Source organism: Microcebus murinus, chromosome 13, assembly GCF_040939455.1.
Source record: "Microcebus murinus isolate Inina chromosome 13, M.murinus_Inina_mat1.0, whole genome shotgun sequence".
NCBI classification, from domain to species: Eukaryota; Metazoa; Chordata; class Mammalia; order Primates; family Cheirogaleidae; genus Microcebus; species Microcebus murinus.
Genome location: NC_134116.1, coordinates 82,081,674 through 82,093,013, shown reverse-complemented (window position 1 = coordinate 82,093,013; position 11,340 = coordinate 82,081,674). Strand labels below are relative to the sequence as shown.

The 11,340-nt window shown below is 67.9% G+C and overlaps 1 protein-coding gene across 1 annotated transcript; it reads left to right on the top strand.

The window, feature by feature from the left end:
* Positions 1 to 1,081: 1,081 nt before the first annotated feature.
* On the top strand, positions 1,082 to 7,802 carry WNT9A (Wnt family member 9A). Its single transcript, XM_012778592.2, has 4 exons — positions 1,082 to 1,143; positions 1,967 to 2,223; positions 2,937 to 3,199; positions 5,387 to 7,802. The coding sequence occupies exons 1-4, from the start codon at positions 1,082 to 1,084 to the stop codon at positions 5,867 to 5,869; spliced, it is 1,065 nt and encodes a 354-aa protein (XP_012634046.2). The 3' UTR covers positions 5,870 to 7,802.
* The last annotated feature ends 3,538 nt before the right edge of the window (positions 7,803 to 11,340 follow it).

The following is an 11,340-nucleotide window of genomic DNA, read 5'->3' as shown; positions in this document are numbered from 1 at the left end:
TGGGATTATGGGCAGGCACCACAGCACCCAGCTAATCAACATGGTTTCAGCGGGCTGTTCCTTGTGTGGGCTTGAGCACTGTGTCCCAGGTTTTAAGAACCAGCTGTATTTCTCCCCTCGACCTGTAGGTTTGTAGCCTTTGTTTCCTGCCATTCCTTTAGTTATTGATTTACGGGAAAGGTATGCGTCTGCACACACAGGCACGCACACGCAGAGCCGGCCCTTGCTCTGGGGTATGAACTGAGGCTCTCCCCCGGTGTGTTGGGCTTCTGACTCTGTGCTCTTTCATCTGCCACGTGGAGATCTTGGTACTTGGAAATTCTCAAATTTATTACCGTTCCAACATCTTTTGGGTTCTGAGTCACACGGAGAGCAGCTTCCCCTGTTCTGAGATTGTTTGCCGTGAGCCCCGGGCTGGCTGCGTGAGGGAGCAGGAGGCTGGGGAGGCCGGGGCCAGGGCGAGGCAGAATCCAGTGACTGCCCTCAGACCTCAAGCCCTGGCCACTCCAGGGCTGGGGACTAGCCTCCTTCCACACCCTCTGCCAGTGTAGACGGTACCACCGCTGATCCCACCTGGGCTCACACAGGGTCAGCTGCCTGTGGCTGTGTTTATGGAGCTGCCTCTGGGCCTGGGGCTCCCAGGGGCCCATGGTGGGCAGAGGGCAGGGCAGCCTTGGAGCGAGTCCCCACACTGCCCAGGGCCACCTGCCCGGCTGCTCTGCTGTCTGCCTGATCCAGGGGGTGTCCTGAGAGAGGCTGGGGTGGCGTTCACCATTAAAGCAGCTCTGTTGGCCCCACAGGCTTGGGCCTAACTCTGGCCGGTGACAGACTGTGCTGGGCAGGCGAGGCTACGGGCCCAGGCGGGGGACCCCGACCTCCTCTGTCCCCGTGTATAGGGTGGGAGTGGGCTGGGCTAGGTAGGGGGACCCCTGGCTTCAGCCCCCCTATGTGCAAAGCTTGGACACAGGCTGCCTGATGTCTGGGCCTCCTCTCCCCCCCCACCCTGTGCACACCCACAGCTACGTTTGCAGCCACCCAAGGCCCCCCATGCCACCCACCCCGGGTTCTCCCGGGTGCTGGGATGTACCCGCCCTGGCATGGAACTGCTCTGTCTTGGAGAATCCAGGTCCGAAGGAGGTGCAGGTGGGAGGCTGTGGTTTTTCCGGGGGACACATGTTCTGGGCACAGCTGTGACATTCCTGTCTGGGAACGGAGCTCCCAGTCTCTGCCATGTGGGCTGCCTTTGTGTGTGGGTGTAGCTCTTCTGGGCTCTGCCCCCGGCCCGCCTGGCTGGGGTCCGAGTGAGCAGCTGTCCTGGGACCTCTGGTCTCTGGCCTCGGGCTTGGAGCCTTCTGTGCCTGGACATCCATAACATGACCCTCCATGCTCCTGTCCTGGGGGAGCCCGTTCCCTCTGCTTAGTCCCATCTGAGGGTCCCGGAGCCCTTGAGATGAAGTCCTAGCTCTCAGTGGGGCTCAGGGCCCCTCTGCCCTGCCAGCCCCGTCCTGACCCCTGGAGTGACCCCGGGAGCCCTGGTGTGAACTGTCCTGCTTTCCTTCACTCCAAAACCTCTCCCCAACCTTCTCCCAGGACAGAATCCCGGCTGGGAGGACTTGCCCAGTCCTCCTGTCCTTCCCGCTGGCCTCCCTTGTGCTGTGCTAGGGGTCTGTGACTCGAGCACTTTGGGGACTTGCTGGAAGGTCCCCTGGGCCCTGCTGCAGTGTGCTCCCCTGCCGTCCTGCCTCGGTGGCCTGGCGCAAGGGTGTGTGTCCCAAACCCAGAGAACCTCTTCCCTTGGCAGAGACCCATAGCCACCTGCCTGGAGGGGGTGGGTGTGTGTGGGTCCTTCCCGGGGTCTCCGTCTATCTGTTCCCTCCGTGGCCACGCTGCTCTCCGGTGGGGCTGTGCGCGCCTGGCTCTGTGTCCCCACTGGGCCGGGGCTCACTGTCGCCTCTCTGGTGCCCAGGCTGACGGGCAGCGAGCCTCTGACCATCCTCCCGCTCACCCTGGAGCCCGAGGCAGCGGCCCAGGCGCACTACAAGGCCTGCGACCGGCTGAAGCTGGAGCGCAAGCAGCGGCGCATGTGCCGCCGGGACCCGGGCGTGGCCGAGACGCTGGTGGAGGCGGTCAGCATGAGCGCGCTGGAGTGCCAGTTCCAGTTCCGCTTCGAGCGCTGGAACTGCACCTTGGAGGGCCGCTACCGGGCCAGCCTGCTCAAGCGAGGTGAGTGCCGCCCTCCCTCACCCGCCTGCAGGGACAGGCCTCAGGCTGCGCCCCGGGGGACCTGAGGCCCCGCCCCACCCCTGCAGGCCCCGCCCACCCCTGCAGACCCCGCCTCCTCAGGACCCCGCCCTGCCTTCTGCGCAGGCGCAGGCGCAGTGTTTGCTGTGGCACCCGGCGCATTTGCGCGGCCTTTGGCAGGGCCCCAGGCTGCCCGAGGCTGCCCTGGTGGCTGTTGGCTCATGCCAGGTGGCCAAGGGCCCAGTGGCCTCTGCCCCAAGCAAAAGCCCTCTTGTCTCCCCTGCCCTTCCGCGTGAGGGCGCAGGCACTGGTGGGAGGCTTTTCACAGCCTTGTTTAAGAGCTGGGACCTGCGGCCCAGGGCGGGGCAGGACAGGGCCTGCCAAGGGCCCCATGGCGAGGCTTGTAGGTCGGAGGCCGGAATGGGGGTCTCTGATCACCAGGCCAGAGCCGCAGCCACGGTGGGCTCCGAGTTCTCTCCCACCCCCGCCTGGTCACGTGCGAACGCCTCCTGCCCTCCGCGCGCCCAGGGCAGCCCAGACGGGTGGGCACCCACGCCCTTCCCCCGGAGCTGGACACCGGGAAGGATCCTCAGAGCTCCCGCAGGGAACGCGCGCCCGCGGGGTGGTTGGGCTGCGGTGCACGCGACACAAACGAGAGCGGCCGGGCCTCACGCGCCCGGTCCCGCTGACCGCAGGCTTCAAGGAGACCGCCTTCCTCTACGCCATCTCCTCGGCCGGCCTGACGCACGCGCTGGCCAAGGCGTGCAGCGCCGGGCGCATGGAGCGCTGCACGTGCGACGAGGCGCCGGACCTGGAGAACCGCGAGGCCTGGCAGTGGGGGGGCTGCGGGGACAACCTCAAGTACAGCAGCAAGTTCGTCAAGGAGTTCCTGGGCAGGCGGTCGAGCAAGGACCTGCGGGCGCGCGTGGACTTCCACAACAACCTCGTGGGCGTAAAGGCAAGTGGGGCCCGGCGCAGGGCAGGTGCGGGGGCTGAGCAGGGCAGGGTGGGTGCAGGCAGGAGGTCAGCTGGGTGGGAGGGGGGACGGAAGGGGCTCTGGGGGTGAGCCGAGGGCGCAGAGGCCCTGCACGCTCGCAGGCAGCAGAGTGGCCAGTGGGCAGGAGAGGCTGGAGGCCACCTCCATCCTGGCAGTGCTGTGCGGCAGGGCCCTGGGGTCCTCAGGCCCGTCACATTCCCTGCCTGCCGGACAGGCGGGGCACCAGTGGAGGAGTGCCTGTGGTCCTCCATACAGGGGTCTCCCTGGGTCCCCATGGAGGGTCCCCTTGCCCTCCCATAGACTGGGCTGAAAGGAGCCAGGTGTGTCTGGGCCCACCTGCCTCTCTTCCCGCCAGGTGCAGGCCCCCGGGAGCATCTGCCTGGTCAGGCCATCTCACCAGGAGGGTGGCAGGCCGGGCCCCACCTGCCAGGGCAGCCCAGGGCAGCATGCAGCGTCTTGTCACTAAGGACCTAGGTGGACGGCAGCCATAGTGGGCAGTGTGGTGGCCACGGGGTCCCAGGGAGGGGCTGTGGGTGTGGAACCCACTCGCCCAAGTCAGAGGAGTCCAGTTCTGTGCCAGCAGCCCTGTCTGTGGCCAGGGCTCTGTTCTGAGGGACAGAAACCCAGCTCGGAAGACTTGAGGGAGGAAGGGGTCTATCTCCCGGCTCCCTGGCAAGCCCTCCTGGGGCTGCCGGCTGCTGGCGTGGCCGGGCCAGGTGCGCCTGGCTCTCTGGCCGCCCCGTGGGCTCCCAGGTCCACACTGCTGGGAGGAGGCATCGGGTCCCATAGGCTTCACTCTGGACAGACCTCCCCCATCCCTGGCCACGCCTGAACACGCTGGCCCCAGAGCCCCGCTGGGCTCAGCCAGGGCTGTGGACGGGCAGGGCTGGCGTCTTTGTCCAGAGCCGAGGAGCATTTCTTCCTCCCGCCCTGCCGCCCTCTTCATGTGGGGACGTGGAGCCCCAGCCTGGGGACGGGCAAGGTAATTAGAGCTGGCCCTGCTCTGAGCCCCTCTTTATTGAGAAGTCAGAGTCCTGAATCACCCACTTATTCAAGAATCAATTTCCCCCTTTTGGAGCAGGGCCCTTCTGGGGGTAGCCGCTGCAGGTGGATTAAATCCTGCAGGCAGCATCCTTTCTTCTCGCACCCGGCTCCTCCCTGCCCACTCGGCCCTTTTGTAAGCGATTAATGAAAAGTCGGGACGTGAAAAGTGCTCCATTAGCTCTGCTGTGCCTGGGTCAGCCATGTTTTAATTAAATTGCTCCGGGTTTCTCAGCAAAGCATCATTAAATGTGACTCTTCGGTTGCCTGGCCAGAGGGTGGCTACGGCTCTTAATCCTCCTTGAGCCGACCCTCCCGGGGGTGGCAGGCGTGGGAGCTCAGCTGCCTGGCTCGGGTCCCACCTGGGGAGGGGCCTTCCCACTGGCCGTCCCTGCAGGTGGGGCCCCGAGTCCTGGGTGGGGAAGGGCCCGGCCAGGGTTTCCTGGCAGCTCCCCAGATCCGGAATGTGCTGGGCCGTGTCTGCCTCTGCCTGCTGTGGGTGAGAGGTCAGCCCTGTCTCCTCTGCAGCCGCCCCGGAAGCCCCCCTGGCGTGCGGAGCTCTCTTTGTCCTTAGAAGTGGCTCTCACCGGGGATGTGGCATCTGTGCTTCCATGCTGCCTGCGCCTGTCCCCACCAGCAAGCCGACCCGCGTGGGTCTGCGGGGCTCAGGCAGCAGCTGCACGCGTGGCAGCACCTGGCCTGATACTCGGGGCGGGTGGGCGTGTGATCAGCTCGGATACAGACCACGGAGTGAGGTCACACGTGTCCGGCCCCGTGCAGCGAACGGCTCGCTGAGACCAGACACGGGAGAACCTGGCGGGGCGCAGGGCCCAGCCCGTGCAAAGAGCAGCCCCCATGGGGACGGACTTTGGGTGGGAAGGGACTGTCGTAAAGGGGTGGGGACCAGTCACCCCTCAGGAGGCAGGGTGGCCTTGGTGGGGACCGAGGTGCTGGCCACAGGGCGTCTGTCCTGAGCAGTCTCTGGCTTAGAGGAGGAGGGACAGGCCTGGGGGTTGGGAGCCTGGATGGTTCCGGCCACCTCCGGCTGCAGGGGCGGCTGCGGGCTGGACCTCACGCACCCCTCCCTCCCGACTTCCCGCCTGCCAGGTGATCAAGGCCGGCGTGGAGACCACCTGCAAGTGCCACGGCGTGTCGGGCTCGTGCACGGTGCGGACCTGCTGGCGGCAGCTGGCGCCCTTCCACGAGGTGGGCAAACACCTGAAGCACAAGTATGAGACGGCGCTCAAGGTGGGCAGCACCACCAACGAGGCCACCGGCGAGGCGGGCGCCATCTCCCCGCCGCGGGGACGGGGCTCCGGGACGGGCGGCAGCGACCCGCTGCCCCGCACCCCGGAGCTCGTGCACCTGGACGACTCGCCCAGCTTCTGCCTGGCCGGCCGCTTCTCCCCGGGCACCGCCGGCCGCAGGTGCCACCGCGAGAAGAACTGCGAGAGCATCTGCTGCGGCCGCGGCCACAACACGCAGAGCCGGGTGGTGACGCGGCCCTGCCAGTGCCAGGTGCGCTGGTGCTGCTACGTGGAGTGCCGGCAGTGCACGCAGCGAGAGGAGGTCTACACCTGCAAGGGCTGAGCGGCTCCCCCAGCATGCGGGCCCGGCCGCCCTCCGACCCGAGAGCGTCGCGGCACGATGCTCTCTGAGCTGTCCCGTCCCGAGCTCGCCAGGCCCGCGTGGGGAGCGGCCCTTGGCGGGCGCACCTCCCTGACCACACGGCCTTGCGTGTGCGGGCCGCCCCGGCGCCCGGGCCTGGCCAGGGCCGCCCTGCACCGGCACTGTCTCCGGAGAGCGAAACCACTAGGAGAGGACGGAGCCCGCCCGTCCCTGGGCCCAGCCGCCCTCGTGCCGGGCTCAGGGCACGGCGCCCTTCCTTCTCTGACGCCAAGCACTTCTCTTTGGAGTGAATATCAGCGACTTTTAAGTTATTCTTATTATTATTTAACTAATATAATAATAATTATTTCCTCCGTCCCTGCTGCCCCCGGCCCGCGGCTTCCTCCCCAGCCGCCGCGCTCAGCCCCGGCCCGGTCTGGGAGGGCCCCTCCTTCCGTCCCACACCTTCCCTCCTGACTCTGCTTGCCTCTGATCTGCTTTGTCGTTTGAAACCACTAAATCAAGATAGACATGTTGTTGTTGTTAGAGAAATAAAGCGCGCGGTGTCTGGCCGCAGCCCTCGGGGCCCTGGAAGCCGCTCCCCGTGCCCGGCCGCCCGCCCAGCGGCCCACGCGGCGGCCCCTGCCCCGTGCCGTGCGCACTCAGCTCGAGTCCGGGTGTCCCGGTGCAGGTCGTCGGGCCGGGGGTGGCCAGGGGGGCTGCTCTGTTGAGGGTGCAGGGCGGGTCCATGTGGCCGGGAAGCCACGCTTGCTCTGAGTCGCCGGGGAGAGGCAAGGCGAGGCCAGGCGCAGGTGGAGAGAGAGTCTTGGGCTCGGCTTTGGCAGCGGAACGCCGTTCTTTTGGGCCTTGCTGTTGTCCTTGCATGGGAGAGGGTGGCCTTCTCGGGCCTGGTGTGTTTTGGTGTGCGTGTGTGTGTGTGTGTCCTGTGAGCGTGTGCGTGCATGCCGCGCTGGCCTGGTGGGGGGCCGCGCCCTCTCTCTGAGCACTGCTGGGCCGGGCCGTGGGCGGTGGGAGGGGCGGGTCTGGCCCCCGGGCCTGCAGCCCGACCGGGTGTCCGGGTGGGGCCTGGGGTGCCGCGGGTGCAGATGCGGGAACTACTGAGCGAGCAGGTTCCTTGGAGCCCGGGTCTCCAGGAGGCCGGGCACGTGCTTTTCACGGAAAGCCTGTTGCAGCGGACGCGGGTCCCTGCTGCACCGAGGACATGCCGAGTCCGCTCTCCTGTGGCCTCCCGGCTGCAGCGTTCCGGAAAGGAATGTAGGTGGCTGTAGGCGGTGGCCGTCGGCGGGACGGGCGGTGGGCTTGTCCTCCAGTCTGACGCACGTCCGGGCAGGCGGCAGGGCGGCCACCCCTGTCCTCCCCAGCGTCCCTCACGACAAGCCTGTGGCTCGGTCCCTGTCGGGTCTGTGGAAAGCTGCCGAGTCAGAGGAAGGATATTTTTTTATCGGATACCACATTTAGCTCTATGTCATAAATATTCAGAGAAGTATTTTTGTAAACAAGGCAGACCGAAAACGCCTGCCGGCTGGCCGTCCCCTGTGCAGCCGCGCGGGGCGTCCTGCCTGGTGAGGAGGCGGCTCCGGCCGCCCTGGCCTCCCGCCCCGGCCTCCGCCCCGTGGGCTTCTCTCCTGCGGCGGGCTGGAAGGAGCTGGACAGGGGCACGGCCCGCGACGCCCCTCCTCGGCCATGTGTGCCCGGGCCTGCGGGGGCGGGGCGGGCGGGAGGAGGGCCCGTCCTTGCAAGCGTTTGGAGTCTCGAGCGAGCCGACTGATTTCTCTACCTCATCTGTGTAGCGCGTAGGTGTGCCCGAGTGACTGTGGAGAGCGTATTTATTTAACAGCTTTGTATAACAGAACCGAAACAAATGGGACACTAAATAAATGTATTTTAAATTATAGCCCCATCTCCGTCTGCTGCCTTCACGGGGCTGTGGGCCTGGGAGGAGGAGGATGGAGAGGAGGGCTGGGAGGAGGAGGATGGGGAGGAGGGCTGGGAGGAGGAGGATGGGGAGGAGGGCTGGGAGGAGGAGGATGGGGAGGAGGGCTGGGAGGAGGAGGATGGGGAGGAGGGCTGGGAGGAGGAGGATGGGGAGGAGGGCTGGGAGGAGGAGGATGGGGAGGAGGGCTGGGAGGGGGAGGATGGAGAGGAGGGCTGGGAGGGGGAGGATGGAGAGGAGGGCTGGGAGGGGGAGGATGGAGAGGAGGGCTGGGAGGGGGAGGATGGAGAGGAGGGCTGGGAGGGGGAGGATGGAGAGGAGGGCTTCGAGGTGGAGGATGGGGAGGAGGGCTGGGAGGGGGAGGATGGGGAGGAGGGCTGAGAGGGGGAGGATTGGGAGGAGGAGGATGGAGAGGAGGGCTGGGAGGGGGAGGATGGAGAGGAGGGCTGGGAGGGGGAGGATGGAGAGGAGGGCTGGGAGGAGGAGGATGGAGAGGAGGGCTGGGAGGGGGAGGATGGGGAGGAGGGCTGGGAGGGGGAGGATGCGGAGGAGGGCTGGGAGGGGGAGGATGGAGAGGAGGGCTGGGAGGGGGAGGATGGAGAGGAGGGCTGGGAGGGGGAGGATGGAGAGGAGGGCTGGGAGGGGGAGGATGGAGAGGAGGGCTGGGAGGGGGAGGATGGAGAGGAGGGCTGGGAGGGGGAGGATGGAGAGGAGGGCTGGGAGGGGGACGATGGAGAGGAGGGCTGGGAGGAGGAGGATGGAGAGGAGGGCTGGGAGGGGGAGGATGGGGAGGAGGGCTGGGAGGAGGAGGATGGAGAGGAGGGCTGGGAGGAGGAGGATGGGGAGGAGGGCTGGGAGGAGGAGGATGGGGAGGAGGGCTGGGAGGAGGAGGATGGGGAGGAGGGCTGGGAGGAGGAGGATGGGGAGGAGGGCTGGGAGGTGGAGGATGGGGAGGAGGGCTGGGAGGGGGAGGATGGGGAGGAGGGCTGGGAGGGGGAGGATGGGGAGGAGGGCTGAGAGGGGGAGGATTGGGAGGAGGAGGATGGAGAGGAGGGCTGGGAGGGGGAGGATGGAGAGGAGGGCTGGGAGGGGGAGGATGGAGAGGAGGGCTGGGAGGAGGAGGATGGAGAGGAGGGCTGGGAGGGGGAGGATGGGGAGGAGGGCTGGGAGGGGGAGGATGCGGAGGAGGGCTGGGAGGGGGAGGATGGAGAGGAGGGCTGGGAGGGGGAGGATGGAGAGGAGGGCTGGGAGGGGGAGGATGGAGAGGAGGGCTGGGAGGGGGAGGATGGAGAGGAGGGCTGGGAGGGGGAGGATGGAGAGGAGGGCTGGGAGGGGGAGGATGGAGAGGAGGGCTGGGAGGGGGACGATGGAGAGGAGGGCTGGGAGGGGGACGATGGAGAGGAGGGCTGGGAGGAGGAGGATGGAGAGGAGGGCTGGGAGGGGGAGGATGGAGAGGAGGGCTGGGAGGAGGAGGAGGATGGGGAGGAGAGCCTGGGAGGAGGAACAGGGGAGGAGGAGGAAAGGGAGGAGGGCCCTGGGGAAAAGGAGGTTTGGGGAGGAGGCCTTGGGAGGTGAGGAGCCCCCTCCCCCAGCTGTGGTGGGAGCCCTTGGCCGGCTGTACCCCTAATCTTGGTGGTGGCCCCAGCACACCCTGGTCTCTGTCTGTCTCCTGTGCTCGGGCAGGGCAAGTTTGGGGCCTGCAGGGAGGCCCTGTCCAGACCTCCGCCCCTCGCTGGCACCTGCGGCCTTCCATGACACAGGGTCCCCACGTGGCCCTGCCGTCCTGCCCTGAGCCTGGGGTGCTGGGGCGTGGCCTACCACTCCCCTCCCTGGCTCTGGGCCGGCTGCCACCCCCGCCCTCCCCTTCCGGCTCATCTCCACCTGAGCCCTCCTTGGGGGTCCCGCACCCCCCGAGGTCTCCTTCCAGACTCTGCTGTGCCTCTCCTGCCACCTCGTGTGCCGTCTGTGTTCCTCGGAGCCCGGGCCACGCGGCCGCAGCGCCAGGGCGGGGCTGCGTGCAGAGGAATGGGCCACCTGCCTGATGGGCGCACAGTTTCCTCTCTAGGCCTGGGGACAGGCTGCTGGGGACAGGCTGCTGGGGACAGGCTGCTGGGGACAGGCTGGGCTGGGGACAGGCTGCTGGGGACAGGCTGGGCTGGGGACAGGCTGCTGGGGACAGGCTGGGCTGGGGACAGGCTGCTGGGGACAGGCTGCTGGGGACAGGCTGGGCTGGGGACAGGCTGCTGGGGACAGGCTGGGCTGGGAACAGGCTGGGCTGGGGACAGGCTGCTGGGGACAGGCTGGGCTGGGGACAGGCTGCTGGGGACAGGCTGGACTGGGGACAGGCTGGGCTGGGGACAGGCTGGGCTGGGGACAGGCTGCTGGGGACAGGCTGGGCTGGGGACAGGCTGGGCTGGGGACAGGCTGGGCTGGGGACAGGCTGCTGGGGACAGGCTGGGCTGGGGACAGGCTGGGCTGGGGACAGGCTGGGCTGGGGACAGGCTGCTGGGGACAGGCTGGGCTGGGGACAGGCTGGGCTGGGGACAGGCTGGGCTGGGGACAGGCTGCTGGGGACAGGCTGGGCTGGGGACAGGCTGCTGGGGACAGGCTGCTGGGGACAGGCTGGGCTGGGGACAGGCTGGGCTGGGGACAGGCTGGGCTGGGGACAGGCTGCTGGGGACAGGCTGGGCTGGGGACAGGCTGCTGGGGACAGGCTGGGCTGGGGACAGGCTGGGCTGGGGACAGGCTGGGCTGGGGACAGGCTGCTGGGGACAGGCTGGGCTAGGGACAGGCTGGGCTGGGGACAGGCTGCTGGGGACAGGCTGGGCTGGGGACAGGCTGCTGGGGACAGGCTGGGCTGGGGACAGGCTGGGCTGGGGACAGGCTGCTGGGGACAGGCTGGGCTGGGGACAGGCTGGGCTGGGGACAGGCTGCTGGGGACAGGCTGCTGGGGACAGGCTGCTGGGGACAGGCTGGGCTGCGGACAGGCTGGGCTGGGGACAGGCTGCTGCGGACAGGCTGGGCTGGGGGCTCCTGGTGGTGGGCCCTCTCCTGCAGCCTCCGGCCGCACTGGGTGAGGCCAGCGGGGCGGCTCTGCCAGGCCCCTGCAGCGGCGCAGGCCTCTTCCCAGGGCCCTGGCTGGGCCTGAGGGCCGGCGGGGGCTCAGGCCTCTGCGCCGGGTGGGGGCGCTGCAGCTGCTTGGGCTGGGGAGCGGGTGGCCTGAATGGAACCATTCTTCCTGGGTGACAGCGGCGACTGGCCACCGTAGCTGAATCCAATCCAGGTGAGGGTGCAGGCGGGGCCAGGCTGTGGCGGAGAGAAGTCGCCGGCTAGGCAGGACTGCGGACAGCCAGCGCTCCCACCGGGCCTGCAGGGCCCTGTCCCTGGACGCCTGGGTCTCCTCCCTTGGTCCCGGGTCCCGACCGTGTGGCCGGGCGGACACTCTGGGCGACCTGCGTCGTGCGCTAGTGTGTGTGCACGTGTCTGTGAGGTTGGGTTT

Excerpts from the sequence above, each read along its gene's own strand:
- WNT9A (XM_012778592.2), top strand. The coding sequence starts at position 1,082 with ATGTACCCGCCCTGGCATGGAACTGCTCTGTCTTGGAGAATCCAGGTC. Across the intron at positions 2,224-2,936 it reads GGCCAGCCTGCTCAAGCGAG|GCTTCAAGGAGACCGCCTTC; the intron begins GTGAGTGCCGCC and ends CGCTGACCGCAG. Across the intron at positions 3,200-5,386 it reads ACAACCTCGTGGGCGTAAAG|GTGATCAAGGCCGGCGTGGA; the intron begins GCAAGTGGGGCC and ends CCCGCCTGCCAG.